General features: G+C 37.0%; 3 protein-coding genes across 3 annotated transcripts; all 3 read left to right on the top strand.

The window, feature by feature from the left end:
* Positions 1 to 518: 518 nt before the first annotated feature.
* HELRODRAFT_181679 (hypothetical protein) lies at positions 519 to 4,101 on the top strand (the record flags this gene model as incomplete). The annotated part of the gene is made up of 5 exons (XM_009031463.1): positions 519 to 1,421; positions 1,544 to 1,629; positions 1,782 to 2,588; positions 2,935 to 3,079; positions 4,033 to 4,101. 5 exons carry the CDS (start codon positions 519 to 521, stop codon positions 4,099 to 4,101), a joined length of 2,010 nt encoding a protein of 669 aa, XP_009029711.1.
* A 585-nt stretch (positions 4,102 to 4,686) lies between these two features.
* On the top strand, positions 4,687 to 6,965 carry HELRODRAFT_181678 (hypothetical protein; the record flags this gene model as incomplete). The annotated part of the gene is made up of 3 exons (XM_009031462.1): positions 4,687 to 4,771; positions 4,884 to 6,683; positions 6,784 to 6,965. 3 exons carry the CDS (start codon positions 4,687 to 4,689, stop codon positions 6,963 to 6,965), a joined length of 2,067 nt encoding a protein of 688 aa, XP_009029710.1.
* Positions 6,966 to 10,080: 3,115 nt separating this feature from the next.
* On the top strand, positions 10,081 to 14,454 carry HELRODRAFT_181677 (hypothetical protein; the record flags this gene model as incomplete). The annotated part of the gene is made up of 6 exons (XM_009031461.1): positions 10,081 to 10,419; positions 10,730 to 10,786; positions 11,567 to 11,602; positions 11,923 to 12,334; positions 12,747 to 12,891; positions 13,395 to 14,454. The coding sequence occupies 6 exons, from the start codon at positions 10,081 to 10,083 to the stop codon at positions 14,452 to 14,454; spliced, it is 2,049 nt and encodes a 682-aa protein (XP_009029709.1).
* Positions 14,455 to 20,376: the final 5,922 nt, after the last annotated feature.

The raw sequence follows: 20,376 nt of genomic DNA, 5'->3' as shown, positions 1-20,376 counted from the left end.
ACTTAACATTTTATTACGTATTAGTCGTTTAAATTTCGTCTTAAAACTATTTTCTAACTGCTGATAAAATCTATTAAAATTTTATTTGGTTGTTATAAGCTATATTTTAATCTTTATAGTATAGTTCGATGTGAAATTATTTCTACATTATAATTATTCGACTACTTTCTTGCTTTAATTTGTTTTTTACTTTTAATTTTATTTAAAATTTAATTACTCAGTCGAGTTAATATCATTTTAAATACATTCAAAAATATAAAGTTTATACCGTATATTTAATAGATTATATACCTCAATTATTAATACAATACAAGGTATTTACTGTCTGGTCAAGTTACACGAAATATAAATTATCATTAACTCCAACTAAATTGTCCAACTTTGAAAGCTCAAATAGCAATAATAATAATAATAACATCAAAAATAATAATAACAACGTTGATTGCCAAAATTCTGTTCAAAAAACTTCCTCCATTTCGCTAATTGTTGACGAAATCAATAGCGATTGGAAGGGGGAAATGATCAATTCTTCCAACAAATGTACAAATTCTTATGATGTCGATTCTAATTTTGATGGTTGGAATAATTCAGCAAGCGTAGCGGAAAATTATGATGATAATTTTGTAGAAAGTAACGAGAATTTGAACTATTCAACGAGGTCATTTCCATCTAAATGGTTCGATAATCTCAACAATAGCGGTAACAAAAGTTCGAAAAAGAAGAAACAGGCCGCTGGTGAAAAAGTGGAAGAAGAAAATTTGGAAACAGCTGATGAAGAGGAGGACAAAGAAGAGGAAGAACAAAAAGATGGAAATATCAAATTTGAAGATACTGAAAAAGAACAAAATGGAGAAATTGAAATGGTTTTCGTTCCTGATACTAAATCGTCGGTATTTGAACCGAAAGAAAATGAAGAAATAGTTGATATAATCTCCAACGAAGGCGGTGAAGGTAACAAAAATGGCGAGTTGTCTTCTACTGCCAGAGCTCAAAATGATACCCTAATGAAGAAAGATAGCGAAATTTTTCTAACGAATCAACTGAATTATTTCTCAGATAAGTCGGACGAGTGCTACCATCACGAAAAACGTCTGAGTGAAATCTGTAGAAAACGTTACAATAATCCAGAATGGTTCGAAATGACGATCATGACTAGGGACAAAACCGACCGTCCATTAGGGACTGCCACTCCCACGAAACAAGACGAACACTTAGCGCAACATCAGCACGAACTTTCTCGCGAAAATGGCGAATTAGCCTCAACGAAACCGGTTGATATTGTCAAAAATGAAATTGCCATAAAATGCGAGAATGGAATTTGCACGATGGATACCAGAACCTCTCCGATGAAAATTAACGAGGGCGCTGCCGAAAACTTTGACAGCAGTTTTGTCGAGATGAAACTTAACATGCGGTTCAAGGTCTAGTTTTTAGTCCAATGTCTAGTTTTTAGTTAAATGAAAATTTTACTTTTATTAATATTTTTTGTAGTTTTTACGCTATTCAAGTTTAAGTTTCAACTTTTATAAACTTCAACAAACAGAAGAAAATAACTAGCCACTACGCTATGCTGAAGTCAGCGAAAGATGTCAAAATGGATCAACAGCATGGCCTGCTTACAGATTCAAGGTGTTTGAGATTAAAAATGTTATTGTTCATGTGTGTGTATGCCTGTGTATGTATGTGTGTGTGTGTTATTGTGCGTATGCTTGCGTGTATATGCGTGTGTGTTTTGCACTGCACTAGATAATTATATAAAAATGAATGATACTTTCAATTAGGAGACCATCCGAACGCCAAAGTCTTCTATCTAGAAAACCGAGCAATCTGCCAGTGAAGACCTCAGGATCCCCGTTAAAACAAGCTCCTACCGACGCGGCCGCAACTGAAGCAGCAACAGCAGCTGCCAACCAAAACTACATACTACCAACCACCATGTCCACCACACCTAACTACATCCACAGTCAGCCAATCGGCAACGCCGAGCACAAAATCGTCGATGATGACGACAAACGCATCCCACTTAAGCCTAGCTTCTCAGGAATTAACAGCCAACAGTTCATCACCTCAACAACCTACCACCACTACCAGTCACACAGTCCAGAGTTCTCCATCAGAAAGGAATACCCGTCGAATGATTGTACCCAGAAATACCATCACGTACAATACGACGGCGAAGAGGAGGTTCATATGAAACTGCTACCGAGTGTGCACACCTACACAAGTTCCCCAAGATCTCCAATGTCCCAAAGTCCGAAACGTCAATATTCTGATATCGAGAATGTTTACACACACATCCATTCCCCACCGCATAGAGCCTCACATTTAGTCAAAGATCCGGTCAATGACGACTGCCACCACCGTAGCAGCACCATCGCCAGACGCTTGGAAGCCCTGAGACCAGCTTCACGTGTGTTTAACAATAAAGTTGAGCGAATCAGCGATAAATGGAAACATCGATTCGACATTTTAAACTATCAAAAATCGTTCGAATGTTATCCGACGAAGTATTTCAAAAAAACCGACACCGAAACTAAGTGTCCAGCCTCGCTTGGTCAAACGAATTGCGAATTTCTTCGAGAATTAGAGTCGTTCTTGAGTTACGATTCGATGAATAATGATAGGAGAGCCGTCGAGGCGAAGATCCAGCAACTTCAATGCATCAGGGAAAAGCTTAAAAAATTTCAAAATAATCGGGATAGGCTGAGGTCGGTTGGCTGGCTGGTTGGTTGATTGATTGGTTAGTTAGTTGGCTGGTTGATTGGTTGATCGGTCAGTTGATTAGTTAGTAGGTTGGTTAGTTGTTGACTGTTTCTACACTGTTCAAAACGTCATTGTTATCAATGTTATCGCCAATGCCATTATAGTTATCTTAGAGATTCCCTTCTTCCTCCGCCTCATCCTCCGCATTATCCCCATCATCATCGTCATCAGACAGGCAACCATGACAGTCGGCCATCTTGAATCCTGGCTCTCCCTTCAGAAGGGGGCCGTTCACCAGCCGTGCACCTACATGAGTCGCAATCACGCCGGCATGCTCATACAGGTCCAACTCACCGTCAAAGAGGTGAGATATGAAGTGAGAAAGAGAGAGGAGAGAGAGAGGGAGAGAGTGAGAAAAAAATAGATAGAGAGATAAAAACAGATAGAGAAATTATGATAGAAATAAGAATGAATGAATGAATGAATAGATGAATGAATGAATGAATAGATGAATGAATGAATGAATGAATGAATTAATTAATTAATTAATTGGAGAGAAAAAAGAGAGAAACGTGGAATTAATTAACCGTTTCCACTGTTGAAATATTTATTGATTTTAATTTTTCTACCATCATCATATAATTACTAATAATAAAACGTATGCACACACACACACACACACACACGTACGCATACACGTACGCATACAGCTTAAAAGAGATATAAAAGAACTTAGAAATATCGTCTGCAATGAGTGCCCAGTGGCCAGGAATCTCGCCGAACGGGCAAAAAATATGTTGGCCGATATAAGAACGATTGATTGATTGATTGATTGATTGATTGATTGATTGATTGATTGATTGATTGATTGATTGATTGATTGATTGATTGATTGATTGATTGATTGATTGATTGATTGATTGATTGATTGATTGATTGATTGATTGATTGATTGATTGATTGATTGATTGATTGATTGATTGATTGATTGATTGATTGATTGATTGATTGATTGATTGATTGATTGATTGATTGATTGATTGATTGATTGATTGATTGATTGATTGATTGATTGATTGATTGATTGGAAATGTTTGGATGTCTTGTTGGTACATTAGAAATTGCAAGCCATATCAAATTTTTCTCTTAAATGAAATGAATCAGATTAATGTCTGTGTATCTATAAACTATGCATTCATGTGCCAAATAAAACCAATATCATCACTATTTTTTAGTACTTAATAATAATAAATAATAATATTATTATTATTAGCGTTTATTTATTTATTATTATTATCATTTGTTATTATTGTTATTTGCCTTAATCAGAGAGCTGTCAGATTGTCAAGTTCTTATATTCTAACATTCGAGTATAAGTTAGCACTAGTTAATAAATAATAATAATAATAAAATAATAAACAATGATAATAATATTAAAAATAATAATAATGACAGAATAATAATAATAATAAATTACGATCACTATCATAACGATCGTAATTATGATGATGATGATGGTTAGATTGTAAATTAAATAAATGCAAGGCTGTGTGTGTGTATGTTATATTCTTAAAAATCTTTGTTAGTCAATTAATAAAAAATAATAATAATAAAATAATAATGATAATAAAATAATAATAATAAAAAAATAATAATAATAAAATAATAATAATAATAAAATAAAAATAATTACGATCGTTTTAATGGAAGTTTAAAAATGCTATATATAAACCTTTCTGATGTTTTGAGTTTCAGCACCATAGAAGCTCAGTGATTTGATTTTATTTATAATTAAAAGATTTATTAAAATTACAACAACTACTACTATCAATACTGCTACTACTACTACTGTTGCTGCTGCTACTTCTGCTACTACCACTACTACTGCTGCTGCTGCTACTAATACTACTTCTACTACAGCTACCACTATTACTACTACTACTAGCAATATTGAATACGACGATAATGACGTCACGAATGAAAATGACGTCAGAGAGGGTCTTACTGATTGTCATTTTTACTTTGTTGTGCTCGGCTATCGCGCAGACGAAAAGATTGAGACATCACGGTAAGTTGGGGTTTAATAATTTTTTTTGAATATTATTATTAAAACCAATATCCAATATTGTTGTTATTATTATTATTGTTGTTATTATTATTAAATGTTTTTTACTTCGTAGGCCCGCCATATATAAAAGATCCAAACATGCAGTTGCGCGTAACAGAGCTGGGCAAATCGATTAAACTCGAATGTCCCATAGAGACCACTCCTCACCACAGCACTTTTATCATATGGGAGAAACGGATAGATACGGATAATAACGATAAAAGACCGATGTTTCACAAAGAAACATCGTCGATATTGTCGGATAGCGTTTACCGAGCCATCAAGCCATCACTTATTAGGGATGGGCTGATGTTGCATGTTAAGAAAGCAAGGCTAAGAGATGCTGGCATTTACCGGTGTACGATCATTAACGGTTTCGGTTCCGCTTCGGCACAGTTTCGCGTCGTTGTTGTCACCTTTGAAGACGGGAGGAATGTGAAAATGACCGGAAATGAAATGACTGAAAATTCTCGTGAAGCGATAGCGTTGATGATAACAACAACAAGGACGACGATGACGAATTATATAACTTTCGCTATTGGCAATGATTTTAATAAAAGTATCACTGCTGATGGAGAACAGCAGCATCGCAATTTAAGTTTAAACACAAGTCTGATTGATGAGCCATCGTCACAGTCATCATCATCATCATTTCGATCACCATATTCTTGGTCATCATCATCCTCTTCTTGGTCATCATCATCATCTTCTTGGTCATCATCATCTTGGTCATCATCATCTTGGTCATCATCATCAATAACATCCGGAGAACAAACATCATCATCGTCGTCATCACCATCGTCGCCATCAGAAGCAACGAGGGTTCCTTCCAACATTAACCGGATGGACATCAAATGGACACTGGCTATTGCTTTCGGCTTCATCCTATTGGCTGGCTTGTTCATCTTGTCAACCTACGTCATCAACAAACGAAAAGGGGCGCGAGGTTCAGTCCGGTTGGAGAATGATGATGTAGCGCGCAATTACTTCACCGCCTTAGCAGCAATATACAGACCTGCAAACAAAGGGAATGTTTTTCTGCAAACAACAGCAACGATGACAATGAAATCATCGCATACAATCGATAACATGCAACCGAGATGTCATCATGTCTATAGATCCACGAGTGATAACGAATACCGAGTAGTTACGACTCCACGAAATCCGGTCCGTGCAGATTATCGTCACAACTCTAAAGGCCAGTTATTCGATACAAATCGACAAATACCGATAAATCGACCCATCTCTAGATTTTATCAGCAAAACAATCCACATAATCGTTTCAACTTTAATTCACGAATAAATCCACAGTTTCATCCAAACCGACAAATCACAAACCACCCCACACATCACGTCCCTGTTAATCAGCACATCCCTAATTACGTCATCCCTAATTACTACAAAAACCCAGAAAACTTCGACGCCTACTTCACAAACGCCATCAGCAGACCATCATCTACGTTCAATAGCAAAAAAGCAAAGATGGCTTACACGTTAAAAGGCTTTATGTCAACTTTAAACAACAACCACAACTTTGGAAGTAGTAGTGGCGGTGGTAGCAGTAGTAGCAGCAGTAGTAGTAGTAGTGATTATGCTAAAATTAGGGATGGTGATGGTTACGATTATATTGAGCCTGTCCGTAGTGATTTTGAATATATCCGACCAAGAATTTTTAAACCGAGAGGCAGTTTTGGCGACCACATCAACTACAACAGCCACCACCACCTCAACTACAACAACCACCGCAACCACTACTACAACAACGTCAGCTACTACAACCACCAAACCAGCGGCGATTGCCACAATTACATTGACGATAGGAGCAAGAATTTGATTGGACGACAATCATATCAGTCACCTTATAACAAGCAAGGTGATTGGTTGGCCATCGCTTAATCTGACCTAGTTTCTTGACCTCGGCTGAACCTTCAATTATTGTTCATTTCTTGAAAGAAATGATGATGATGATGAAGAAGATGAAGAAGCAGATGAGGGTGATGATGAAGAAGATGAAGAAGCAGATGAGGGTGATGATGAAGAAGATGAAGAAGCAGATGAGGGTGATGATGAAGAAGATGAAGAAGCAGATGAGGGTGATGATGAAGAAGATGAAGAAGCAGATGAGGGTGATGATGAAGAAGATGTTTGTTATTGATATTCTATTGATATTCTTGCATATTAATATTCTTGCCATTGAATGTCTGGAAGATAAAATATAGAGATCCGATTCTTTGATTAAACTAGTAGATTTAGTGTTAAACAAATGAGTGATTGAGTGGATGAATGAATGAATGAAAGGATGAATGAATGAATGAATGAATGAATGAAGGAACGAACGAACGAACAATGCGAAGAGAAAAATTAATGAAAAATATAAATGATAGACGGAAGGAATGAACGAACAAATGACAAACTAAAACGAATAAAAGAATAATTTACTGAAAAAAAACAAAAACCAACAAATTAATTGCAATTTAAATTAAAAATGGCTTCAAATGGAACTTCTACATAACATAGCATATTGCCTGGATTGAGAAGGATGCATTCTAATTAACTGGTCTTGTTAATATTCATTTAACACTCACTTTTTCAACTTCTCTATGTCTCTCTCTCTCTCTCTCTCTCTCTCTCTCTCTTTATCTCTTTATTGTTGTCTCTCTTTAATTCACTCGGTCCATCTTCCGTTTTAGCCCCGTTCTCTATAATTATCTCTCGCATTCCTTCTATCTTTCATATCATTTTCTTTCATTTTTATACTGACTTCTTCTTCTCTCTCTCTCTCTCTTTCTCTCTCTTTCTCTAAAGAATGAACGAACGAATGAAAGAATGAATTGATGAATGGCAGCTACAACATCAGTGACTGAAAAGTGCAATCTATTGATTATATGTGTCTTTGTAAGCAGTAACATCAACAACAACAATAACAACAACAACATTAGAAAATACAATCTCAGTTATTCAATACAACTACCTGATTTCAAACGATACCTAGAATGAAATCTAAACAACTTGCATATAAACATACGCACATTACTACGTAAATACACACGCAGACACACACACACAAATATATATATATATATATATATTTAAATATATATATATATATATATATATACACATGTATTTAGACACACGTAACACTAGTCTATTCAATATCATTGTATTGGTTACTCATTAATTGCCATTATGATGCACACTCACTCACTCACTCTCTCTTACACACACATACACACACACACACACACTTGTTTATTTATATCTATATATAAGAGCTGATCACAAGTATTTTAAAGTATTAGATTAGGACATAAAAAGATCGTCTTTTTGCCATATAGAACAAAGCAGATAAATATATATTTATATTTTATTTTAAACAATAATAATCAATATAATGTTTAAAGCGTTGAAAAATTGATTAAAATTAATTCAAAGTATAAATTATAGAAGAAGGTAATGATATATTATTTTAATTTTTTTTAATTAATTATTTATTTACATCTGTCTGTATGTATGTCTGTCTGCATGTGTGTATGTCTGTCTGTATGTACGTATTATTATTATTACTAGTGAATTTATGTTCTAGTGCCCTTAAAAACTTCTCAAAGGCGCTGCTCAAGTAACATGGATTAATTCATAAAAGGGATGGGTTTAGAGTTTTTTACGGATTTGTTGAAGAGTTGATCCGGGCTGACGAAGATGGCGTGGCAAATTGTTCCAGACTGTTGGAGCAGGGACGGAAAAATTCCTGTTTCCTGTTTTTGGTAGCGATGGAAGATCCTGATAATCAGAATGTTTCTGGGGACGTTGAGCAAGTGTGAACCCATGCAAACACTCGTCAGACAGACAGGTAACTCGGACTGAGACTATTCAGACATTTGAATACCAGGATGGCAATTTTGGATTTTTTTCTTTGCCCAACAGTCAGCCAGTGCAGGTTCAATAGACTATGACTCACACGGTCAAACTTTAATCCACCAGTATATATTTTAGCTGCTCGATTTTGAATTGGAAGTTCCATAAAAAATACTATTGCAGTAGTCTAGCTTGGAATGAACGTTTCAGTGTATCTTCATCAGGCGAACTTCTGAGCCTTCGTAGATGAAATGAACACTCCTTGTTCAACTTTTTGACACGGTTATACATATACATATTTTGATGGAACAGACTCGTCGTCAAGCCTGGTGCCCACAGAGGTGTTGGGCCACGATCTCACGATGGCCAACAAACGAGCGGTGGAAAAGTCGTCAGCGCATGAAGACAACAAATTTTGAAAGATTTTTTTTATATTCTTCGTTCAAAATTTGGACGTGCGTACGGTCCCTCGGGGCGGACACTGGGGGAAGAATATCGCGGCAACGAAAAAACCGGTGGAGCAGGGAAGACTGCAGGTCGAGAGTGGCAGCGGCAGAAGAATTATAAACAACGGGAGCCAGCTGAACCAAGCTAAGCAACCCCAGCCCACCAAATCGCACCGGCAGCTGAGCCTGGGACCAACCACTGTCGGTCACTTGAACATTGCAAATCGACGACAGGGCGGTGCGCAGGGCTCCGTCAAATGCGCCCAATTTAAAAGGGTCAATGTGTTTGGATGTACGCAGGAAGTACATCAATTTGGGCAAACTGAGGGCATTGCGGATAATAGTCAAGGCATCATGGGCCGAAAGACAGGAAACACGACCCAGGGCGAATTTAAGCTCAGAGTGGGGCCGTCCGAAGCAATGATGATATCATCCAGATAAGCGCAAACGAAAGTGGACGAAGAAGCTTTCTCTAAGAGTGGATGAAGAGTTAGTGCGAACAGCAAAGGACCAAGGGGATCACCCTGCTGTACCCCCTCGGACGATTCTACAACCCAAGAGTGGTAGCCAAGGGAAGAGACTCCGCCATAGGCAGAATGGCAAAAATTATAGATATTGGGGCAAAAAAGTTTGACAGCCTCCAACATCGAGTCTCTTCTCAAGGCATTGAAAGCATTTTTAAAGTCCAGTTTCAGAAACCCCTATTGATCGGGGAGGTCGGTGACCAATCTTCGAACCGCATGAACCTCAGCGCCACCCTTAATCCCGACACCCAACTGAGTCGGGTAGAATTTGGTCTTGAGTTCGACCACGACCAGGGCCAAGGCACATTTGCCGGCCAACCTCCTCCAAACGTTCCCGACCGCAATCGGTCTGACCCCTCCGTCTTTCTTATTTAAAGCTATTAGCCGGCCTCCAAAAAAGAACCGGCGGACGGAGAGTGGGCAAGCTCCAGATAGGATCAAATTAATGAATTGGGTTAAGGAGTTCAGTGTGTCGTCGATTGGCAAGGGGCCTGAAAAAACATCCTTAAGGTGCTGGGGTCGTAGGCCATCCAGGCCTCCAGAAGAACCGTTTTTGAACGATTTAACGGCCCTCAGCACCTCGGCGGGAGAAACGCAACCAGCCGTTGGTGTCAATGCGGGAAAGACCCGCCTGTCCACCGAAATTTTTGGGTGGATGGAACATAATTTATCGAGGGTGGCCGGCGAGCTCTCCGCCGGGCCCTCCGGCGAACAGACAAGTCTGACACCCGAGGACAGGTTTCCCTGTTCAATACAAGATGACAGCGTTGATCCACCGATCGGGGTTGTGCTTTTGTGATTTGGCATTATTGAACCCATCAAAGCACAGTACCAGGGTTTCAAGACCAATAGTTGAATATTCGCTTAGACGCTTTTGACCAGATTGCCCTGGTTGACCCGGCGACCCCCTCTGGAAGTCTTCTGTAAGACGTACGTATGTATGTATGTATGTATGTTAAAACCAAATCATTGACGAATGACACCAAAAGCCAAGCGTCTGACTAAATTTGATTTTATTTGCTATAACGTCACTCAACCCCGTCGGCATTCAACTCCACATTTTCCAACACACAGACGCGCAAAAACCGCTGCAGGTAGCTGCAGGTAGCGAAATACTAAAAATGTGGAAGCCGACACGAGCTGAGCGAAATGTATGTATGTATGTATATATGTATGTATGTATGTTTGTACGTGTATGTATACATTCAGTTAATAATTATAACATACACATTGAAATTGGAAAGAACTAGATGAATTTAGTAAATTTCTTACATTCCAAAGTTGTTGGTCATTTGTTGTTTATAATTATAGATACTTTATTATGAGAGTTATAATTATATTATTATTATTATTATTATTATTATTATTATTATTATTATTATGATCGTCGTCGTCTTCATCGTCGTCATCATCAGCATCATTACCATATACTATAACTAAAATAATTAATTCTTTCTCGTCTGACTAATTCTCCATCAGCTGTTTAATGTTTAATCAGTCATTAGTCTTTCCAGTCTAAAATTCGCAGTTTGTTTATTAATATAATTATTGTTGTTGTTATTATTATCACTTGTTATTATTTATCATTGATATTACAGTATAATATCCATCCATCCATCCATCCATCCATCTATCCATCCATCCATCCATCCATCCATCCATCCATCCATCCATCCATCCATCCATCCATCCATCCATACATCCATCCATCCATCCATCCATCCATCCATCCATCCATCCATTCATCCATCCATTCATCCATCCATCCATCCAACCATCCATCCATCCATCCAATCCTTACAGGCATAATCATTCCACACGTCTATTGACTTAATTACCTTGACCCAATTTTCGTGACCCATTCAATTTGACCTACTTTGTGACCTCGGTGACCTCACCTCTTAATGATGGGCGACAATCAAATTAAAAAGGATATCGTCTGGCTTATGAACGGAAGCGATGGAACGGTGAGTATTAGTATAGTACTACCAAGTAATTGTCTTAGTAAGAGTAGTAGCGATAGATGCAGCAGTAGCATTTGTAGTAGTTGTTGTCGCAGCATGTATAATTCGTTATTTATTGATTAAACAAACAAAAAACGACAATTGGATCAACGATAATTTTTCAATAGCTATTTATCTATCCAACTAACTGACCAACCAACCAGCCAACAACCAACCAATCAACAACCAACCAATCAACCAACCAACCAATCAACAACCAACCAATCAACCAACCAACCAATCAGAAAAAACAATGCCTTGTCACGTTGTACGGCCCCAGTCAGTCAACTGAATCCAGGTTGGAATGGGTAGAGCTTGAGAATCACATGTTGGATGTTTCATCTGGCCTAGAACCGTACACAACAACGCGCCTAACAATCTTTCTAGTTGACGAAGTCAAAAAAATCGAAGAACTTAGAATCAAAAAACCGCATGAAGGGTTAAAGTTCGTGGTCCAGATTACTCTAAGTATGGAGAGGCCAAATTTGGATTTATTTTTCCCACAAAAAGAAGAAGCATCTATTTGGGCCAGTGCGATTAAGCGGGCGAAAATTTCTGGTGAAAATTGTAGGAAGAAATTTGAAAAACATCAAAAGACTCTTGAGAAGAAGAATGGCTTGAAATTCGGTGCAAAGAATCCGGTTGGGGACGAATATGGCGAAGTCGGTGGAGCCGATGTTAATGCTGTCGATAATGGTTCGTGTTTGCTTGGCAGATGATTTCTTATTTTTCCCCTGTTGTTTGTGCGGTAGTTACCTTTAAGAACGATGTGTTTTTTTTATCACATGTTTGCTTATTTGTCACTATTCAGTCGAATTTCTAAAGTTTTCATAATTATATTATTGTTATTAATTAATAATCAACAACAATAATTATTATTAATTAATAATTAATAACAATAATATAATTATAAAAATTCTCTTTTAAATAAATATATAATTATTAATTCACTCTTAAATATATTATTATTAACTCTCTCTCAAATAAATATCAGAGTTGTCAATACACAGCTCACGTAAATACGCGTGCAATATTATAACAATCATAATATTATAATAATTATATTATATTATTATAATTACAATATTACAATTCTCCCTATTTTCAGTAACTGGTTTTGAAGTGGAGGTTGATTCGACAGCCGCTGCAATACGAAACGATGTAGTCGGCTGTGGCTGTGTGTTGCTGCTAACAAAACAACACGTCACTCTGCACCAGAGGGAGAAGAAAGTTATCATCTCCTGGAAATACCAGTACGTACTGTCGTTGTTATCATTTTTAATGGAAGAAAAAGTCTCCCAATGTGTACTTTACGCCTGTCAGTTGTGTTATTATCTGAAAGATAATTTCATAATTTTATAACTGCAACTTTAATAGTAACAATCTAACTCATTAACGTACGACATCCTGTTTTTCATTTTTCGGTTCGTTTGGTTCATAATTATTATTTAATTGTATTTATATTAAACTATTATTATTATATTGTTATTATTATTGTTATTATTGTTATTATTATTAATATTCAATTAAAACTTCCTGAATCTAAAATTAAATTTTTAAGCTCATGCTAGCGTGTGAACGTTGTCGTATCATCTTTTGTATTAGAATAATCTATTATTAATATTATTATAGTCATTATTATAGTCATTATTATTATTATTGTTGTTGTTATTATTATTATTGTTATTATTATTGTTGTTGTTGTTGCTGTTCTTATTTTAATTAATTTAGTTCCACCTAATTTTTACTCAAACAGACACGTGCGCCGTTTCGGCTACTCTCAAACGACCTTCACCTTGGAAGGGGGCACGAGGTCGGGGGTCAAAGGTCAAGGACTTTTCATCTTCAGAAAATGCATGGGTAAACTAATTCGCAAAACTATAGAGCAGCGGATAAAGGTATTAACTTCTCAACTAAATAGTTGCAGCACTTCTAGTCTCGATAAGTTGGGTGATTATTTGGAAGAAGGCGATTTGGATAACATTTACAGTGGAGTAAACGTTCACAAAATGACCGACCAGATTTCTAACGCTAGTGATGAAGTATTGAGGTCTGATGATTACGAGCATAATTTACATTGCTACGACCTCCCTTGTACAGTGAACATCACAGCAAAGTCGCCAACCTCTCCTACTACTACTACTAAATGTCCTCTATTGCCTAATAAACGCTCGTACATGCATCTAAATAGTACGGTTAATGAAGCATCTCAATCTAAAAATGAAAGTTTTGAAGCGCTAGCGAAAAGTTTGAAAGAGCAGCGTTTGAATGAAACTGCGATGGATGATGACACGAATTCATATTCAATCGACATCATTCCTAGACCTAAAATTCTGCCTAAAAAAGTTTCAAAGCAGACGAAATCAGTCAGTGAAAACGTAGACAACAGCAGCAGTACACTTAGAAAAAATTTACCAGACTGCGCGATGAATCCCCCTCCGAAGAAACCTCCAAGAACCGCAGATCCGAAAATGTCAGACATAGTAAAAATGTTATCTTCAGATAAAAAAGAATCCCCAGCAACGAAGCCAGGGTTCAACCAATCAAACGAAGCCTTCTACAGTTCTCTCAATTTTCTACCCGACGTAGCCCAACAAACCGTTGACATCAAAGGGACAAATCCGAATGGGCCGAGCCATGATCTATCTAATTTCTTAGAATCTGGTAACATTTATGGGGAGGCGATGCTGAAGCGTGAAGTAAAACAAGCCATAGTGCAACAAATTTGCACGGACGATGCCCTCTACGCCGAGGCGAACTCTAAAGATCGAATAAAGAATAACTTCCCCAAGGGTAAACTCTTCAAAAAGAAGTAATATTCAACTGGAAATTTAATGAAATGTTATTATTTTTTTAGGTGTTTATTGCACTTGAATGTATTTTTTTTATTTCATATTATTTTTTCATTTCTCGCTCAACTTATTCCTTAATTTTTTTATACTACTTACCATTACATTGACCATCTTTATAGTATAAATGCTTCAAAATCGGTTACATTTTGTAATAATTACACTTACTTTGGTAACGATGATAAGAATTTTATTGGAAGAATTTATATGTCACGAACACACTCACGTCCACACACACACACACACACACACACACACACACACACACACACACACACACACACACACACACACACACACACACACACACATCACACACGGTTATAGCTTTTTAACTTTATATTATCATAAAAAATCAGAATTTGTTCGTCTTTATATCTAATAAAAATTATTCCTAATGTATTTGAATTTAATATTAGATCGATTTTCAGACGATTCCGATCTATCTCGAATGAAAATAAACCGATAACGATACTATCATATAATGGAGTACCATGGTCATACATATATATATATATATAAATATATACAGAATATAACATTATATAACATAGAATATATATATAATGTTATATTCAATATATATATATATATATATAGAATATATGTTATATTAAATATATATGACTTTATATAAATAACCATAGTATAAATATTCTAACTATGTTTAAATGTCTGCTTAAAAGTAAACTTACTCTACAATGTTTACATCAGTTATAAAATTTGAATTAATAGTTTCTGCCAAATTTAAGTTTAATTAGGGAATAATAATTTTAATTTCACAATTTATTTTTAAATATTTAGTAATAAAAAATGAATTGGGAAATTTTTTGCGGTAAAAACATTAAAAATTTCACAGTGTGGGATAACCATGGTAAAAACCTCAGTCCATGCTTCACTAATTTAACTTTCTCCATCATACCCCACTTATTTTTGCTCATTGTGAGCGTTTATCACTCCGGAAGACATCAATTAACACGATTGAGGGGTCCAGTTAGGACTCACCCAGCCCTAATTGTTAGAGTATTGTGCTGCATTTGTGTGGTTCTGTTGACAACCTTTGTTTTCGCCATCGAATATGCCTATTTTAGGCTCTTACCAGCGTTAATAATAATAGTTAGGCTTTTTGTGATGTTGTTTGCCTGGATGAGTCATGTTATATTTGTTTGGCGTCTGCATAGATTCTATAATTTGCCGTTGAGAGGTCACTGGACAGTCTTGGTTGGCTATCTATTAATAGTAACTTGTCACATGGTTATTTTTGGCTCCACCCTAACAAGTAGAATTGAAAACTTGAAAATTGTTAATATATTTGAAGAGATTTTTGTTTATTCGATTATGGGCTGCCATTTAGTTTATGCAACAACGTTGATTGCCAAGAAGAGACCAGATACTTACCCGTTATTTTACACTAATGCCGATTTAAGCTGGTCACCGATACATTCGACAGCTTCTACAACGTCATCATCAACCGGCCAGGGCACTGGACCCCACGTTGAACCGTGCCCTGAAGATTTCAGCTGGATATTTTCTAGATTATTCTTCTGCTGGGTTAATGGCTTGATGAGAAAAGGTTACAGATTGGAGATAAAAAGTATAAATGATGTTTTTGATCTGCCTAATTCACTGAAAACTAAAAATGTTTTAGAGAAATTTAATGAGAAAATAAAAAATATAACCCCAAATCAACCGACCAGTCAAAGTCAATCATCTAACTTTTCAATCAGTCAACCAAATAACTCCTTATATCAATCACATTTTTTTCATCAGCATAGAAATAATAACAACACAGATACTACTACTACTAATTATAACAGCAGAAGAATTTATTTGTTATCATCTCTATTGAGAGTTTTTGGTTGTGAGTATTTTTCGTTGGGGATCTTGAAGCTGCTCTCAGATTTATGCTCTTTGGCCGGGCCCGTTCTGTTAAACTTTCTGATTGTCTATCTTAGTGAAAATGTGAGTTAGTGTTTTTCAGGAATGATGATGATGATTGTAATGAGGATGGATGAACTTTTAATGAACACAGCTAAGGTTATTGATATTAATTTATTTATTGTTTGCTAAAGGTTAAAGATTAGTTTCTCTCTCTCTCTCTCTCTCTCTCTCTCTCTCTCTCTCTCTCTCTCTCTCTCTCTCTCTCTCTCGCTCGCTTCAGAGGTCTCAACGACAAGCACACACAGCGTATATGAATACGCGTGAAAACCTCGCATTACACATTGCATATGATAGGCAGGGATCTCTATGTATGGAACCCAGTCACTACAGCAGCAAGACCAGGTGCCTTTAACCATTTAGCTAAGATAGTAGCAGCATACTACTTCAGTTGTTTGTTTATGTATTCTCTCTCTCTCTCGCTCTCTCTTTCTCGCTTTCTCTCTATATATTTTCATATATGTATATTGTGTATACATTTAAAATAGGACCCAAATAAAGAGGAATCCCGTTGGCGTGGTTATTTATACTGCACATCCCTAATTGTGACGTCATTCTTGGGATCAGTGATGTGCAATTACTTTGACTATCTTCAGAATATAGTATCTTTGAAGTTTAGGGCTTGTATTATTGACTGTATCTACAGAAAGATACTATATACCTCACTGGTTAGAAATTTTTTAAATAAAAAAAATTGATTAACGAATGAATGAGTGAATGTTTGAATGAATAAATGAATGAGTGAATGTTTTAATGAATTAATGGACGAATAATTGAATGACTTCATGAACGTCTGAATGAATAAATGAAGAAACCAGCGAAAGAATGAAAGAAAGAATTAAATGTACAAATTGATTAAAATAAATTAATGAATGAATCAATGAATTAATAGACGAACAAATCTATAAACGAATCAGTGATTGAACGAAACAAACGAACGAACGAATAAATGAATGAATGAACGAATAAATGAATGAATGAGTGCATTAGTGAATTAATGCATTTTTATTACTATATAGGCCTATCTGTATGGGACATTTAACACAGGGAAAATAATAAACCTCATGAGTACTGATGTAGATAGGGTGGTTGGGTTTTGTTCCAGTTTTCATCAATTCTGGAGTCTACCCCTTCAAGTTAGTTGATCGATTGATTGGCTGGTTGGTTGGTTGATTGATTGTTTTTTATTACTATTTTGATATTATTTTATAGTTAAAAATAATTAAAAAAATTATGAATAATTATGAATAATTAAGGTCGGTATCGCTTTGTACCTCTTGTACCTACAAGTGGGTGTGTCCTTCTTGGCCGGGGTCCTCTTTGCAGTACTCCTCATACCCCTGAACAAATGGGTGGCCGTCAAAATTGGCCAACTCAGTCAGCTGATGATGAAGCAGAAGGATGCTAGAATTAAGGTTGCTGCTGCTGCTGCTGCTGTTGTGGATGATGGTTGTGATAATGATGATGGTTGTGATGATGATGATGTGATGATGATGATGATGGTGGTGGTGGCTGTGATGATGATGGTGGTGGTGGTGGTGGCTGTGATGATGATGGTGATGATGATAGTAGTGGTGGTGATGGTGACGTCATTCATTTCGTGGACGCGTTTTTTAATTGGAATACTAATTTTGTTCGTAATCTCTGCCGACAGTTTGTAAATGAATCGATGCTAGGAATTCGAGTGGTGAAGTTTTTTGCATGGGAAGCCAAGTTCACGGAGATAATTCAAAGATTACGTAGCGCTGAACTCTTGACGTTGAAGAAGAGAAAGTATTTAGATGCTTTGTGTGTTTTTTTCTGGGCGACCACGCCCATCGCTATTTCTATCTTTACCTTCCTGACGTATGTTTATCTCGGGAATTCCCTGACTGCTGCCAAGGTTGGCCCATAAATTCAAAATTCACTTTCGTTTTCATGTGTGGCTGTTGAAAGTTTAATGTAATATGAAATTTTGACGCTGATTCATCGTTATTATCATTATTATTGTTGTTGTTTTTGTTATTATTATTATTCACAGGTCTTCACGAGTATATCACTTTTTGCCCTCTTGATAACCCCACTGAATGCCTTCCCTTGGGTCATTAACGGCCTGATGGAGGCGTGGGTCTCCATGAGACGAGTTCAAAGGTTACTCGATATTGAGCTAACTTCCGGAATGAATTATGTTAATGAGGAGGGCTATCTTAACGAGGATGGTTATGCTAATCAGGGCAGGAGGAGTTTATCAGCTGCGGGTTTGTTTTGTGTGATTGTGATTGGTGGCGATTTTTCGGCTGGATGGTTCTGATTTGTTGGTTTGTTTTGAATGGGCTGGTTGTGATTGGTCGGTTGCGATTCCTTTGGCTGATTGGTTTGCTGATTGCTGATGATATGATGATGAGGAAGTTGATACATGACGATAATGATGATGATGATGACGATGATGATGATTTTGTCATCATTCAGATTACCTGGCTTTTCTTCCTCCTCCATCGTTATCATCACCACCACCAGCGCCGCAGCAACAGCAGCCACCACCGCCACTACCACCATCGTCGTTTTCAGTAGCGTCGCCATCATCATCGTCGCCACCACAGGCGACAAAAGTTGTTGAATTAAAAAATGCTTCTTTCACCTGGAGTAATGCTAAACCGCCTGCCGGCCGTGATGATACCGATAACGATGATGATTATAGAACTGGTGATGATGATGGTCCTAGAACTGGTGATGATGATGATCCACTTATAGATAATAATGATGATGATAATGATGGTCCTGTATCGAATAATGTTAACAATGATGACGAGGAGTTACTCAGTAACCATCGGGGTGATGATGATGGTAGAAATCATTGTCGTCGTTATCGTCGTCGTAATGATAATGATGACAATGATGATGATGAGGATGTTGGTTATGATGGAAGAGGTTCCAGAAAATACCTTGCAACACTGAAGAATATCAATCTAACCGTGAAAAAGGTCAGTGATTGAGATGATGACGAAGATGATGATGACGAAGATGATGATGGCGAAGATGATGATGGCGATGATAATAGTCCCAATCTCAACCATCGCAGGGAACCTTTGTTGGGGTGATCGGCGAAGTTGGTAGCGGAAAATCATCACTACTGCAAGCTATCTTAGGAGAAATGAAACTCCTGGGAAATACCGACAGTATAAAAATAAACTTACCCGGAAGTTTCGACGGAAATCCCGGATTTTCCGGTTTTGGTTTCGGAGACGATGTTAGACGTTACAATGGGTTTAGTTACTATTCTCAAGAACCTTTCATACAGAAAGGTGCTGATGATGATCGGGATAGTGATGATGATAATGATGTGATAAAAATGATAATGGTGGTGATATGATGGCAATGATTGTGATGATGACGATGATGGTGATGATAATGATGGTGGTGATGTGATGATGATGATGTTGATGTGATAATGATGATAATGATAGTGGTGATGATAACAATCACGTAGGGACGATAAGGAGTAACATCCTGTTTGGTCTTCCGTACAATGAGGATTTCTACAATAGAGTTGTATACGCCTGTGCACTGCTTCCTGATTTCAAGGTCGTCATCATCACCACCATCATCATCACCACCATCATCATCATTATCATCGTCACCATCATCGTCATCATCATCATAATCATCAAAGGAATTGCCCAAAGGCGACAAAACGTCAGTGGGTGAGAACGGTTCGACCTTGAGTGGAGGTCAAAGGTCAAGGGTCAGCCTTGCAAGGGCCGTCTATCAGGTATTTGATGGTGATTGGCCGGTTGTTTTAGTCTAAATGTCCAATCAGATGAGGATATTATTATTCGTATTAACCGCATGGTATTGTTAATAATCGTTACTCTTTCATCAACCAATCAGAATCGTCCTCTCTTCCTATTGGATGATCCGTACGCTTCTGTTGACCCTCACGTTGCCCAGCACATTCACCGCGCATGCCTAATG

This window comes from Helobdella robusta (assembly GCF_000326865.2).
Source record: "Helobdella robusta unplaced genomic scaffold HELROscaffold_74, whole genome shotgun sequence".
Taxonomy (NCBI): domain Eukaryota; kingdom Metazoa; phylum Annelida; class Clitellata; order Rhynchobdellida; family Glossiphoniidae; genus Helobdella; species Helobdella robusta.
This window is presented reverse-complemented; position numbering and strand designations above follow the sequence as displayed.